At 39.0% G+C, this 13296-nt stretch overlaps 1 protein-coding gene across 1 annotated transcript in view; it reads left to right on the forward strand.

Annotated features, from left to right (window-relative positions):
* Positions 1-12638, forward strand: part of LOC106531068 (rhombotin-1) — a 16691-nt gene extending 4053 nt beyond the window's left edge. Inside the window, exons 3-5 of the mRNA XM_014026831.1 lie at positions 5913-6038; positions 6379-6487; positions 11941-12638. Coding sequence (XP_013882285.1) covers positions 5913-6038; positions 6379-6484 — 232 coding nt within the window. The 3' untranslated portion in view covers positions 6485-6487; positions 11941-12638. The remainder of the gene's footprint in view (positions 1-5912; positions 6039-6378; positions 6488-11940) is intronic.
* The last annotated feature ends 658 nt before the right edge of the window (positions 12639-13296 follow it).

A 13296-nucleotide genomic window follows, 5' to 3' on the forward strand; every position in this document is an offset into this window, starting at 1 on the left:
AATTTGACAGGGAGCCAGTGGAGAGAAGCTAAAACTGGAGAAATATGATCTCTCCTTCCAAATCTCATTAAAACTCTAGCAGCAGCATTTTGGATTAACTGAAGACTTCTTAAAGAGTTTTTTGGATGCCCAGATAATAAAGAATTACAGTAATTCAGTCTAGACGTGATAAATGCATGAATCAGTTTTTCTGCATCATTTTTGGACAAAATGTTTCTAATTTTAGTGATATTACGCAGGTGGAAGGCGGCGGTCCTGGTAACATTTTTAATGTGGGGGTTAAAAGTCATGTCCTGATCAAAAATAACACCAAGGTTCTTTACATTAGAACTGGAGGCCAGATTAATGCCATCCAGAGGAGCTGAAAGGCTGGAAAGTTGATCCCTAAGATGCTCAGGTCCAAAAACCATAACCTCTGTCTTATCTGAGTTTAGAAGCAGAAAGTTAAGAGTCATCCATATTTTTATGTCTGTAAGACATGCTTGTAGTTTAATTAACTGGTTGGATTCATCAGGTTTCATGGATAAATATAACTATCATCAGCGTAACAATGGAAATTTATCCCATGCTGTTTAATAACTTTACCTAAAGGAAGCATATACAAACTAAAGAGGATTGGTCCAAGCACTGAACCCTGTGGAACTCCATGACTATTATGTGTAAGTAATGGTTTGTACCATTTGTTCTAAGTAGTAAAAATAAACAAGAACTCATTCAGAAGTCAAAATTACAAATCAAAAGTTTCTGGACTTGCCCCAGTTTCAAAATCTAATGCACATTACAGCTGTGAAAGCTTCGGAAATTAACCCAATATTTGTATCTCAATGAATCAGTTTCACACATTATGAAAACGATCTAGTAGGAAATATATTGCTTCAGTGTAAGATCCATCCATCCATCCATTTTCTTCCGCCAATCCGGGGTCGGGTCGCGGGGGCAGCAGCTTCAGAAGGGAGGCCCAGACCTCCCTCTCCCCAGCCACTTCTTCACACTTTCAGTGTAAGATTTAGAAAAAAAAATACATTGGCTTGCATTGCTTATTAGTTAGCCTCGTTACTGAGTATTGACAATTAGCAGATGCTACAGATTTTTCAACTATATTCGGGTGACATCATTTCCAAATCCGAGTTAAATTGAACACAGCACATGTTCATAAGCTCTTTTAAAAATAAATATAATACCAATAAAGAGAAATTAGGCTATTTAATTGGTTGGAAGTATTAGCATTTTGCTAGCATTGAGCAGTGTTTGTGGCTAGTTTTAATCCTCCAACCCCGAGATGTTTATGCTAATCTTTGTCAGTGTGACTCTTCTATAACATTATGTCCAAAATGTTATTGCCTCAAATAACAAGGCAGACATTGTTATGAAGGTCTCAGATCTGTAGGAAAACTCCTGATTTCTCAACCACATTGCTGAGCTCATGTGTTAGTCTCATGTACAATCCAGCTGGATTTTGTTGGAGCTAAGTCGCTCATTAGCTGCGCTGCACTTAGGAGACCAAAACCCCTTTTGACAGTTAAATTGGCTAGATTGCCTCCTGTTTTCCTCATCATTGCGAGGGTGCAGACCAAAAGCCTTTGAAGAGTGGGATTAAAACCATGTGATTTCTTTTAATTGGACCATTAGTAGAGAATTAGCATTGAGCTTCGTAGCCTCGTTAAGGAGCAGGAAAAAACCCACCAGGTGCCTATGAAGGACTCATGCTCGTTAGATCAGAACATTCTGGTAATTAGGGCACGCTTTTGTTCCCATGTTAGTCACTCATTTGATGACGTTTTTTGTTTGTTGGTCGGGGCTGTGGGATAAAAATTCTTACTGCTTTTCTCTCACACTCCACATATGTAGTTCCTTTTTTTTTTCAAATCATTTTGTCCCAATCCCTCTTTTCTTATATGGTCTTTAATGAAAAATGGAAATTAGTCTTGGAGACTTTTCTTCATGTGTGTTAGGCTCTGAGGGAGCTGCTTGTTCATTCTGCTGGAGGTGAATGAGAGGTGAAACCATTTGCAGCTGGACAGAAAGGAGTGTTTAAAACCACACAGTTGATTTGCAAAAGGCTCAGTTGTTTGTTTCTTAAAAAAGTTCAATGAATTGACTTTCTTTCATCCTAAACTAAATAAGATTTACGTCTAAATTCTTGCAATTTTGCACAAGTTGTTTTTAGTTCTGACTAGGGCTGGGCAATGAATTGGATTTTGATCTTGATTACGATTTGAGTTTTCAACGATCATAAAAACATAATGATCGAAGTTCGCAGTTTATGCTTACTCTGTTTTGTGTTGTGAATCCAGTGCCACTGCCAGCATGATGCTGCAGGCTCCCCCCACAGCCAAAGTTTCCCATCCATCCATCCATTTTCTGTACACGCTTCTTCCTTTTCAGGGTTGCGTGGGTCACTGGTGCCCATATCCAGCAGTCACAGTGCGAGGGGCGGGGTACACCCTGGACAGGTCGCAAGTCCATCACAGCAGCCAAAGTTTCACTTTGTCTAACTTTTTCAAAAATATTTGAAATCCTGAGGGAAACATTGTTTAACAGCCATTGTTTATGTTCAACAAATTCATGTTGTCAAAGTGAATGAATAGTTTTGTTAAATAATCTAGATCTCAATTTCAATAAAAAAAATCATGATTATAATTTTTGCAATAATCGAGCAGCCCTGGTTCTGACACCACTAACAGATAAAGTGATCCAAGACAAATGTAAAATACAGCAGCTTTTATATTTTATAATATAAGTACCATTCATTAGTATAAAAATAGATTTCGCAGATGTAGTAAAATTTAGTTGGACTAAAGAAGAACCTTTTGGGTTAGTTAAACCATCTTACTTGTAAATAGCAGAAGTTTATAAAGTACTTGAAAGAAATAACTAAGTAAAAATAAATGAAGTAACAGTCATTGGGAAATAATAGGGAAAGTAAAAGTATTTTTACACACACGTTAAGAAATGCAAACTGGTTTCACTAAACTGGGTTGAGTAAATTGCTTTACATTTACTCAACAAGGTTTAGTAGAACCAGTTGATATAACTTGGGTAAATTCAACGCTTCATTCTTTAGTGTGCATAAACAACTCTTCTCATGATGAGTTCAGTCATATTTAAAATTGTAACTTGTGTCTAGTTGTTACATTTTGAAGTAAAATAAAATTATAATTTTTAAATTTGAATGTAACAAAATAAAAGTAAAAGTTATGATTAAAAAAATACTTGGTAAAGTTACAAATCCTTAAAGAAATTTCTGTAACAAAGTAATGTATTTAGTTACTATATACCTCTGGTAAATAGTTATTTGGCAGCACGGTGGCTCAGTTGGCAGAGCTGATGCCTCTCAGCAAGAAGGTTGCCAGTTCAAATCCCGGCCCGGGGATGTTTCTGAGTAGAGTTTGCCCCTCGCACTGTGACTGCTGGATATGGGCACCAGTGACCCACGTGACCCTGAAGGAATAAACGGGTATAGATAATGATAGAAATAGTTATTTGACCAAAATCAGTTCAGAGAAAGACTTTAAGGTCTTGTCCACAAAGGAACACATTTTTAATCTTGCTACTAATTTTTTTTATTTCTAAAAGATATCCTCATAAATGCAGTATAATTTAAATGCAGTATAATCTCCAACATTTGACCCCTAATTTACACTACATGCGTTCCGTCTCCTCTCCGCTCCGGTCCGACCTCTGCAGCAAATACACACCTATTATAATCAATGAGAGAGTTTACACTGGCTGCGCACGGTGACGGTGAGCGGACGGCGATCTGGCAAAATTAGATCCGATCCTATTTCTGCCGGACGCCGGAGCTGTGCCGGAGTCAATTTTTAAAGATTACGTCGCACCAACAGGAAGAGGAACAAGCACAACATCTGTATTTTCAAAATAAGACACTATTAGGCGGAATAATTTGTCGGAATAATGTCGAAATCCCAGCTATATTAATAAATATATGAATATATTTCTACACAAATGCTGTCAGAATATCATTCTGTTTGGGAAGCAGATGGAAACATGGAGCAGGAGGCATATGTGTATACACACAATACACATGGATTTTATTTTGAAATCAGATGTTTCAAAGGGACGACAGTGATACAGTTTCAACCATAGATATCAAAAGCCTTTGTATTAATGTTTTCAGCTGTGTTTAGAGTTCATTTTTTACAGAATTAATTATTTTTTGCTCTGACTTCCACATCACTGGATTTATCGCGCGATTTCCTTCCTCCACACGCTCCCTCCTCTGTCTGTCGCACCGGAGCGGAGCTGAGTGGAGGGGAGGCTGTATAAATTGGGGGCACAAACGAACAGCTGTGACCTGCACACCGCAGCGCAGCGGAGCGGAGACGCATGTAGTGTAAATCCGGGGTTTTATGTCCTTAATTTTTAAAATTTTTTTATAAACCATCATGATCAGTTTCACATTTACATGGAAATCTGTGATTATTGGCGAGCTCAAATCGTGCTGCTAGAGCTACATGTAGCTGTAGCTCTTTCGGTGCAGTTTGGGGCCATTTCTGGCAATACACTGAAATTGTTTTTTGCAACAATTACTTTTTTTAGCATTTGCAACCAACTGTTTTGAAATTTTGAAGACTGGAGTTGTTTTAAGATGACAATATCTACTTTAGAAGTTTATTCACTCAGATCATATTGACAAGCTAAAACTGGCTAGCTTGAGTCGACCTATCAGACATGAAAATTAACACTATTTTCTAAATAAATGACCTTTACAGAACTGAGTTTGTGTTACACAATTATTTTGGCGGAAATGTCATAAAACATAAAATTTCCCAGGCTGCAATGGAAGTGCTATAACTAGCTGCTAATACCAGCACTAACCATATAATGGGAAACTAACAATGATGTAAAAGTTTACAAAACTGTGTTTGCAAAAACTATGACATTCTGAAAACTGAAGTCATTTAAAATCAGTATATCTTCACTTTAGTCTCAGTTGTGTTCAAAACAGACTTTAGCTTAACAGGCTAAAAAATAGTTCAAACTAGCGTTTAGCTCATTAAATCAATCAGAATTATTCTCCAAAACGAGGTCATTTTTAGAACTGTTGACAACAAGTAAGATAATTATTCTTTGTAAGAGTTTCACAGAACCCTAATTAAAAATTACCAAATGTGTCTTCACACACCACTTGGCTAAACTTTAAGAACATAGTAAAAAAAGGGAAATACTTTGTTCAGTGCTTACTGTCTGTGTTGTTTTTAATTACACCGTGTAGATTCTGAAAAACAAACTTCAATCTACAGATTTCTGACCAGCAGTTGAGTAAAATCACACAAACGTTCTTTGTTAACACTACAGGATAGTTAACTGTATTTTAAATGGGGAACACATACAAGGTTGTTACAGACAACTTCTCCTTGGCAGCACTGTGACGTAGAGCTGAAACAACAGTTTCAGTCTTTCAGCATGTGAAAAACATTGACCACTGTCTGCTTCCAGCCTCAGACTCTTGACCGTTTCCATTTTTTTTTTAAATTCTCATCATCAGCGATAGTAAAACTTGTGGATAATAAACTTAATGGTTTGCAGCCTTTGCTTGATGACATGGCTGCAGTTCCTGTTACGAGGAGCTCATCCTCTCATGTGCCCATAATTATAATTAGGTTGTGAATCCTTTTTCACACTCGGCTGCAAATACAGAGACGATGTGAGCTTTGCTTTACAGACACACCGATGGGGAACCTGTAGGAAACGGCAGCGCAGATCAATGAAACGGTTAATGGTTATTTAGAAACGGGCGCAACACTTTTTGCTGCTCACCGAGGAGGACGGGCTAACTTTTTCTTTATATTTGCCGTTTTATTTTTGTCTGCTGCAGTGCCTGGCTGAAACATATCTGCGTGTGCATCCAGATTACAGGCCTGCCTGTGTTACCCTCTCTCCCTCTGCAGGCTCTTTGGGGTGACGGGGAACTGTGCAGCCTGCAGTAAGCTGATCCCTGCCTTTGAGATGGTGATGAGAGCCAGAGACAACGTCTACCATTTAGACTGCTTTGCCTGTCATCTCTGCCGCCAGAGGTAAGATTAGGGGAGCAATTAGCCGGGGAGATCAAATTCAGTTGACGTATCTGGAAGGTGTAGCTCACGGGTCATTATGAGGGTTTCACTTGTGCATTGTAATCAGAATGTGATTAAGTCAGTACTGTGCAAAATCTCCAAGGGTTAAAGACTTTTTACACCGCTTCACTTGAATATTTAATCAGGTTGCAGTTATGCAAGATGCAGTTTTTTGATTACCATAACAGTAAATCTACGCTGCGTGAAAATATGCTGGCTACATTCCTGTGGGACCTCACAATTCACTTCAGGCCCAGCAAGAACCCAGACCCAGTTTCACAGTTCTGTTTCCCTCTTGCAGATTTTGCGTGGGAGACAAGTTTTTCCTCAAGAACAATATGATCCTGTGCCAGCTGGACTACGAAGGAGGTCATCTTAATGGAAGCACTGAGAGGCTGCAACAATAAGAGGTAATATTCTAATAGCAATAAAACATACAGCTGCTCTGACAGCTTGAACTAACCATGCGTGATATGACTCGACAGCACGTTGCAAGTACATCTTGAGCAGGACCACATGTGGACTAGAGACTTGATACCAAAGCTATAACGAAAACCCCTCGAGACACAACCTGGTGCTGGAAAAGGTTGGGAGTGTGCATAAAATGTTAACTGAAACAAAATGAATGTGAATTTTTTTGCAAATCAACCCAAGAGCAAAGTTTCCCCAAAAACGCTGGAATAGAGAAATGTTTGTTGGTGTTTAATGGCTCCTTGAGAATGTAAACAAAAAAACATTGAGGAAAAAAGGCCAAATGAGTGTTCCCATTCTTTTTTGATATGGGGCTTCAGTGGTGCAAAGCATCACAACATGTGTGCAGGTAAGTTACGCACCCTAAACAGAAGAAAAAAAAAACAACAACCAAATGAATACAGGACACCGAACGTGTTGCAGAAGAGTGATGACATTACGCCCAGGCAGAGAGGCCAAAAGTTTTCACTTACGTTACTCACGTAGAAATATATGGAGGGCCATAACGGACACAATTAAAAATAAAAGCAGAAATATATAAATGACCCAATATATAAGAACAGTTATGTGTGCAGATTGGTTGTGTATGCTTGTGCTGCTTCAGTTTAGCTTAAAGTATAAAGTTAGTTTAAAACAAAAACGCAGCTAAGTGTTTTCCTCCATGCCTTTGACTGCACATGAATCCTGCCTTTTCCTGTCTGTTGACCAATAGTAAAGGAGCTGACCCAATAAGGACCGCCCACCTTATTTACATAATGAGGCAGAAATGCATAAGGTAAAGTAAATACAGGAGACAGAAAATGTAAAAGCAACGCATGGAAATAAAAATACTTGCGGGGAAAAAAATTTAACTAGTACAAAACAATTTGAGAGACACAAATTCATGTACAAATAAAAGGAAAAACAAAAAATGTGTTTTGAAAAACATTTACAAATTTAAATTATACACTAAAATATATTATTTGGTGGAACAAAACTGGAAAAAATATGACGATCCTTGAAATTATAAAACATTAGGAAAGTTCTCCTTTTTTAAATTAATTGGTGCATTTTAAGTGCATTTATTTATTTTCTGGGCCATTTATGTTTCTGCTTTTATTTTTAATTCTGTCAGTTTTGGTCCTCCATTGTGGTTGTGGTATATATACTATCCATTCAAGAGTTATACTACCTACCAACCGACCGACCGACCGACCGACCGACCGACCGACAGACCTTCCTTCCTTCCTTCCTTCCTTCCTTCCTTCCTTCCTTCCTTCCTTCCTTCCTTNTTCCTTCCTTCCTTCCTTCCTTCCTTCCTTCCTTCCTTCCTTCCTTCCTTCCATATCATGTAATAATGTTGCCTCGGGAACTAATAGCACTATAAATATTAGCTCATGTGCTAATGTGAACGCTAATAGGCTAAACTAACTAGTATGAACGTCATCATTTACTCGATATGCTTTGCGGCGTTAATTATGTGGTGTGAAAATATATATTTTTTAATTTATGAAAACAAAACAGCCTACAATATTTTTACAGTCTTTTTTGAAGTAAACATTTATCAAATGTCTAATGTTACAACTAGTCATGGTTCCCTTTGACACTATTGGTGTTGATTCAATAGTAGGCCTAAACAGTGTCAAATTAACACAGTGTTAATTTAACACTGCCATATTTGCTGTGGAAATAATCAAAATTTCTACTTAAATAAAGTAAAGTATTTGTACGTTACATGACACCTCTGTATTTAGGACCCCAAACTCAATCATTGATGTGGGTACTAGAATAACACTGTGGCCATCCATGAAGAAAGCAGTGAAGTCTCCAGCTTGAATGTGAGCTCATGCAATGAAGAATAAGGTGACCAAATTCCCAAAAAGCTCCTCTCACTCACCTCATTTAGGAAGTTAGGTAACATGGTGACTCTGTCCCTCCAATTTCAGAGTAACAGAAACTTACAGATCTGTCTCGGGTCTGTCTGTAATCAGCCTAAGCCAGCAATGAAAAATGGATTAAGTTGGCTTTTCAAAAAGGACTCATACTCACAGTTTCACAACTAAAGTGTTGAATGTTTGCCACTCAGGCTGTGTATTTGAGCAGTGCCTCATAAAACAGTGGTTTAGGTTTGTAACCACGAGTTTATCCAGACTGCTCAATTGAGCTCAACCTGGATGCTCGTCTTCTACAAAGATTTGCACTTCCCTCCAGGAAGGGTTTACAGGAGGACTTTGCAAGTTCCACTTTGTCTCAGTCTAACCATGGGCAGCAGTTTGCTGACGTCAAAATCGCTTGATCCGCCTGGAACCACGGCTGAGGTGGGTCCAAAAATGCAGCCGGGACCAGAAATGGAGACACATTTGGCACACCCATGGAGAAGGGTCTTAAGATCACAGATGCAAGGGAGGACTGGGCCTGAAGGCAGCCTAACATGCATGTTTGGACTGTAGGAGGAAACCGGAGTACTCGGAGAAAACCCATACTCCACACAGAATGATAGGTCCAAAACTTCCTAAGAACTAGAAGGGAGATCAGCTGCTTTTTGTTTTTGAGTTTGCATAAACTTTTAGCTTCATGAAGGCCATATAGTTGCCAGCTTGAACAGGTAAGACACAAAGGTACGCAGCACTTAGTTATAGCTAACCCTTTCATAATATTTTAATTCTAGGAACAACAGTCTGTTGACTTAAATTAGCTTCTATTTTCAATGTCACATCTAAAATTTAAACACATTTTCTTTAATCAAGCTAATTGTTGAAATCAAATCTGTCAACCGTCGTTCCCTTTTGGCAAAAGCTCTAATGTACCATCAGGAGCTAAAACGTCTGATAATTAACCCTGAACTCCAGCAGCTAAGAGATGAAATAACTTAGGAAACATGACACTACAGGCCCCGTCATTAATGCTGCCATTCAAACATGGTGCCTGCAGGTTTCAACACGCCTAAAGGGCTTTAGAGTTTGAAATGACTGAGAAATCATCTCATGAGAGCACGGTACATGCCTGGGACTTCCTTAACTGGGCCTCCTGATGGGTGTGATTGAAGCGGTCAGCTGTGAGGCCGTACGGTGGGAGGATGGTTGGAAATAAGTGCAACAAATACCACGGAATTCACAGTTATGATGAGTTTGGTGTAGGTTGAAGCCCAGAGAGTCGGTAAAACAGGACAACATATCACTAATACTAATAACTTGAACCAAACATGAGTAATGATGAGTTTTTCTTCTTTTTTTGGTTAGCTGAAGGTCTTCCAGAGTTTATTCTGAAGTGACTTCAGAATCTAGAGATCGCTTGCCTCTTCTCAAAGAAAAACATTCAGGACTCAGGGGGAATCAGTGAGCTCTTGTGTTAAGTAAGGCAAAAAAATGTAGTTAGGCTGAATTGAGTGCAGAAAAGTGTGAGTGCTTTAGAAATGGGTCTGGAGTACAGCAGAGTTAAACAGATTGTCTAAAATTAGGACTTATTGCTTCCAAAGACAGTAAACTATTATTCTCTTCAGACCAAACTTACTTCTTGTACTTTTAAGCGTTTTTTTTTGGTTTGTTTGTATGTTTTTACTGTTTAAAAAAATCAAAAGGTACTTTCTGACTTATACAGAAGTACTTTTACATATGTTGTCATTGGCATGTCACATGGTTTGGGCTCATTTTTTATGGTTGCAGACATTGGTTTCTGTGATCACATCACAGCATTCAGTCAGAACGAGGTCTGAACTTTTTCGGCTGTTCTGTTGTAGATTAGCTGCTGTGTTGATCATTGTCCTGATGCTTTGTGACCCAGTTTGATCCAAATGTCAGATGGCCTCAAAACCTTTCAAACAAGCCATATTGTTCAGTGTTTCTTCTAATCGTCCTGTCATAAACTGTACCTGATACCTGCAAATGGAAACCATATTGTTTGGAAATGACCTTAACCCCCTTCCAGACTGATGTTTAGCTACAGTTGCTTCCCTAAGATTATTGCTGGTATTGTGATGTCTTTCCTTCTTGATGATGCATTTGATTAGCATCACCTGGCTGATTCTTTCCTTAAACTCTCTTATATAATAATCTCTTAACCACAGTCATATTTTTTCACATTTATTGATTTTAGTAATTTATTACAATAATCTAATCTAATTATTTCCAAAACTAGATACCGCATAGCGGTAACATAATGACCCCCGCACGCACAAATGCACCAGGTCTCAGAAATCTTTATTCCTAATAAATGTCATGCTACCAGATGCATCCCAAAATTGTAGTGGTTTGGGTGGGGGTCTTTTTTGTGGGGGTGGGGGTTGGGCATTGTTTGACCTGATGAATAGAGCTTCATCAGAGCTAAACAACAAAAGAAATCTGAAGCTTCTATGTTGAACAGTTTCTGAGTTATAAGCATTTTCGCATGTTCTGACACCCCCTCTTTGAAAGGAGACCCCTCCTCAGATATGGGGTCTATCGTAAAACCGTTGGCTGGCGCAGTGTAGGTCAGACTTATCTACAGCCCTGCCAAATTTCATGTTGATTGGTGCAGCCGTTTTTGTGGTACGGTTGACCAAAAATTACTGAAGAAAAAAACGTACGAAAACAATATGACTCCCGCTTACGCTTCGCGTGCGGGGGTCAAAATAATGAAATAAAATTTTTGAAGCCTTTTTTTTGAGAATATTTTCACAACTTGAAAATGTGGCAGCACGATGGTTAACACTGATGCCTCACAACAAGAAGGTCCTGGATTCGAGCCCCAGTGGGTCTTCCTTGTGTGGGTTTCCTCCTGACAGACTTCTCCTGCAAAACCCTCCGTCCGACAAGCACCCTGCTATCAAGGGGAACAAAGTTCTCCTGGATGCTGATTGGCTGTCATGGAATGACATCATCACTAAAAAGCAGCCTCTGGCTCTGTTCCATGTTTACAGTTTTTGTTTGTGGCAGATCCTAGCGAGCTGCGGCTCTGCCAGATGTTGCCAGATCACCACCAGTGTTTGTGACGACCTTTACGTGCCCTGAAGGTTTCATTAAAATCCATCAGTTACTTTTTGCGTAATCTTGTGTACAGATGGACAAATAAACAAACCAATGCTACCAAACACAGAACCTTTGTGGTGGAGATTTTTTTTAATCTGTATTTATGTATTTAAAAAAAGGATGGAAGGAAAAATTAGTGCTAAATTTTCTGACCCTTGGAGCCATCAGTTCTCCCTGAATTTTCAAAAACTTTCAACATCTGTGTAGTTTTCTTTTAAAAACAGCAACGCTGACAAAACTAAACGAACACTGGCAGCTGGACGCTGATTGTTTTGGAAAACTTTCATTTAAAGCCCGCTATTTTTTTTTATTGCAATTGAATACACATCTGGGCCTCATCAGATTTTATTTCTTTTGTAGCAGAGCCACCTGGATGTGTTTTATATTTCCTTCCTTCTCTCTCTCTGCAGATCAGGACAGGAACCACAGCGAGCTAACTGGACCATGAAACTCACAGCGGCACGCTCTTCATCGGCTTCTTGCTTCAGTCGGAACTTTTCTCGGGTGAAACCAAAAAAAGAAATCAAAGCACTGAGATTGGACACATTTGCTGCAGCCCGTGTTTGAACTCTGTTATAGAGCTGCACGGTTATTTAGTTAAAAGCTTTCTGATCAGATGGGCTCGGGATCAACCTGGAGGTGGGAATGGAGACGTGTACGGCACTTATTGTGGACTCTGAACCGAAACGGAGCAAACTAGAGCCGCTTTCATATCCTTTCCAGTCGGTTTCATTAAACGGGACACGAATAATGGATAAAAGTCACTCGGGCCACATGTAGAATCAACCTACGGTTGTCAGAGTTTGAAGCAAACTTCACCCAGATGGTTTAAAAGAAGCCCTGAAGGAAAATAAACAACTTATTTGCATTGTTTGCTTATTTCAGCTAAAGAAATCAGTAGAAGGAAGAGTTTCCCCGTAGTTTAACTTCAAACTCACCGTAACTTTATTTCCATTCCTCTCTCACACTCTTTGTCACGACTTATTAATATCAGTTTTAAATACAATCTGTATGCTTATTTTGTATGTGCTGAGATGAACATTTTAAGGATTCATGACTTATTTAAAGGTTTCCATTGTAGACTAAAAATAAAATAAAATAAAATCCATGTCAGTGTTTTGTTTTTCTTCCCAGTTCTGTAAGCTTCTGTGTTAGAATTTATAAGATGCACATTTAAAAATCTGTTTGGATTTCAAGTGTTTCTCTCAGAATCTCAGTTTTGGTTTGTCTTCGTTGCGTAGTTACAGCTGCTTTTAAAGACACACTCATAAAAGCTGTTTGCTGCAGGACCTGCTCACCAAACACCTGGTTAACAAAGTGGAACAGATCTTACACATTACAGAATTAAAGCTAAAAACATAGCACCTGTGTCAAACTCAAGGCCCACGGGCAAAAAAGTGGCCTGGCACAGCACTTTGTGTGGCCCGCAAGAGCTTCTGTGGATTAATGTTTTAAAATAAGCGTATGCTGCCTTGAAGCCTGCATTGACCATAAACTACACCTCCCACAATGCATGTTGATTATTTTACCCAGGAAATGACGGCATAAGGTGGCGGCGCGTAGGGTTAAAAAAATAGCCATTAGCCGGCAAAATTTGCCTTGTTCTACTTTTGCTGCAGCTCAGTTGTATTGGAAAGTGGGAATTTCTGACTTGCAAGTAAAAAATATTTAAATTGGAACATACTCCAAGTGGGAATTCCCTGTTGGAAAGTGGGAGAGTTCAGAATTCAAGATTGCGGCTCCATGTATGCATGTATGCATGTATG

The sequence above is a fragment of the Austrofundulus limnaeus genome, unplaced genomic scaffold (assembly GCF_001266775.1).
Source record: "Austrofundulus limnaeus strain Quisiro unplaced genomic scaffold, Austrofundulus_limnaeus-1.0 Scaffold593, whole genome shotgun sequence".
NCBI lineage: Eukaryota > Metazoa > Chordata > Actinopteri > Cyprinodontiformes > Rivulidae > Austrofundulus > Austrofundulus limnaeus.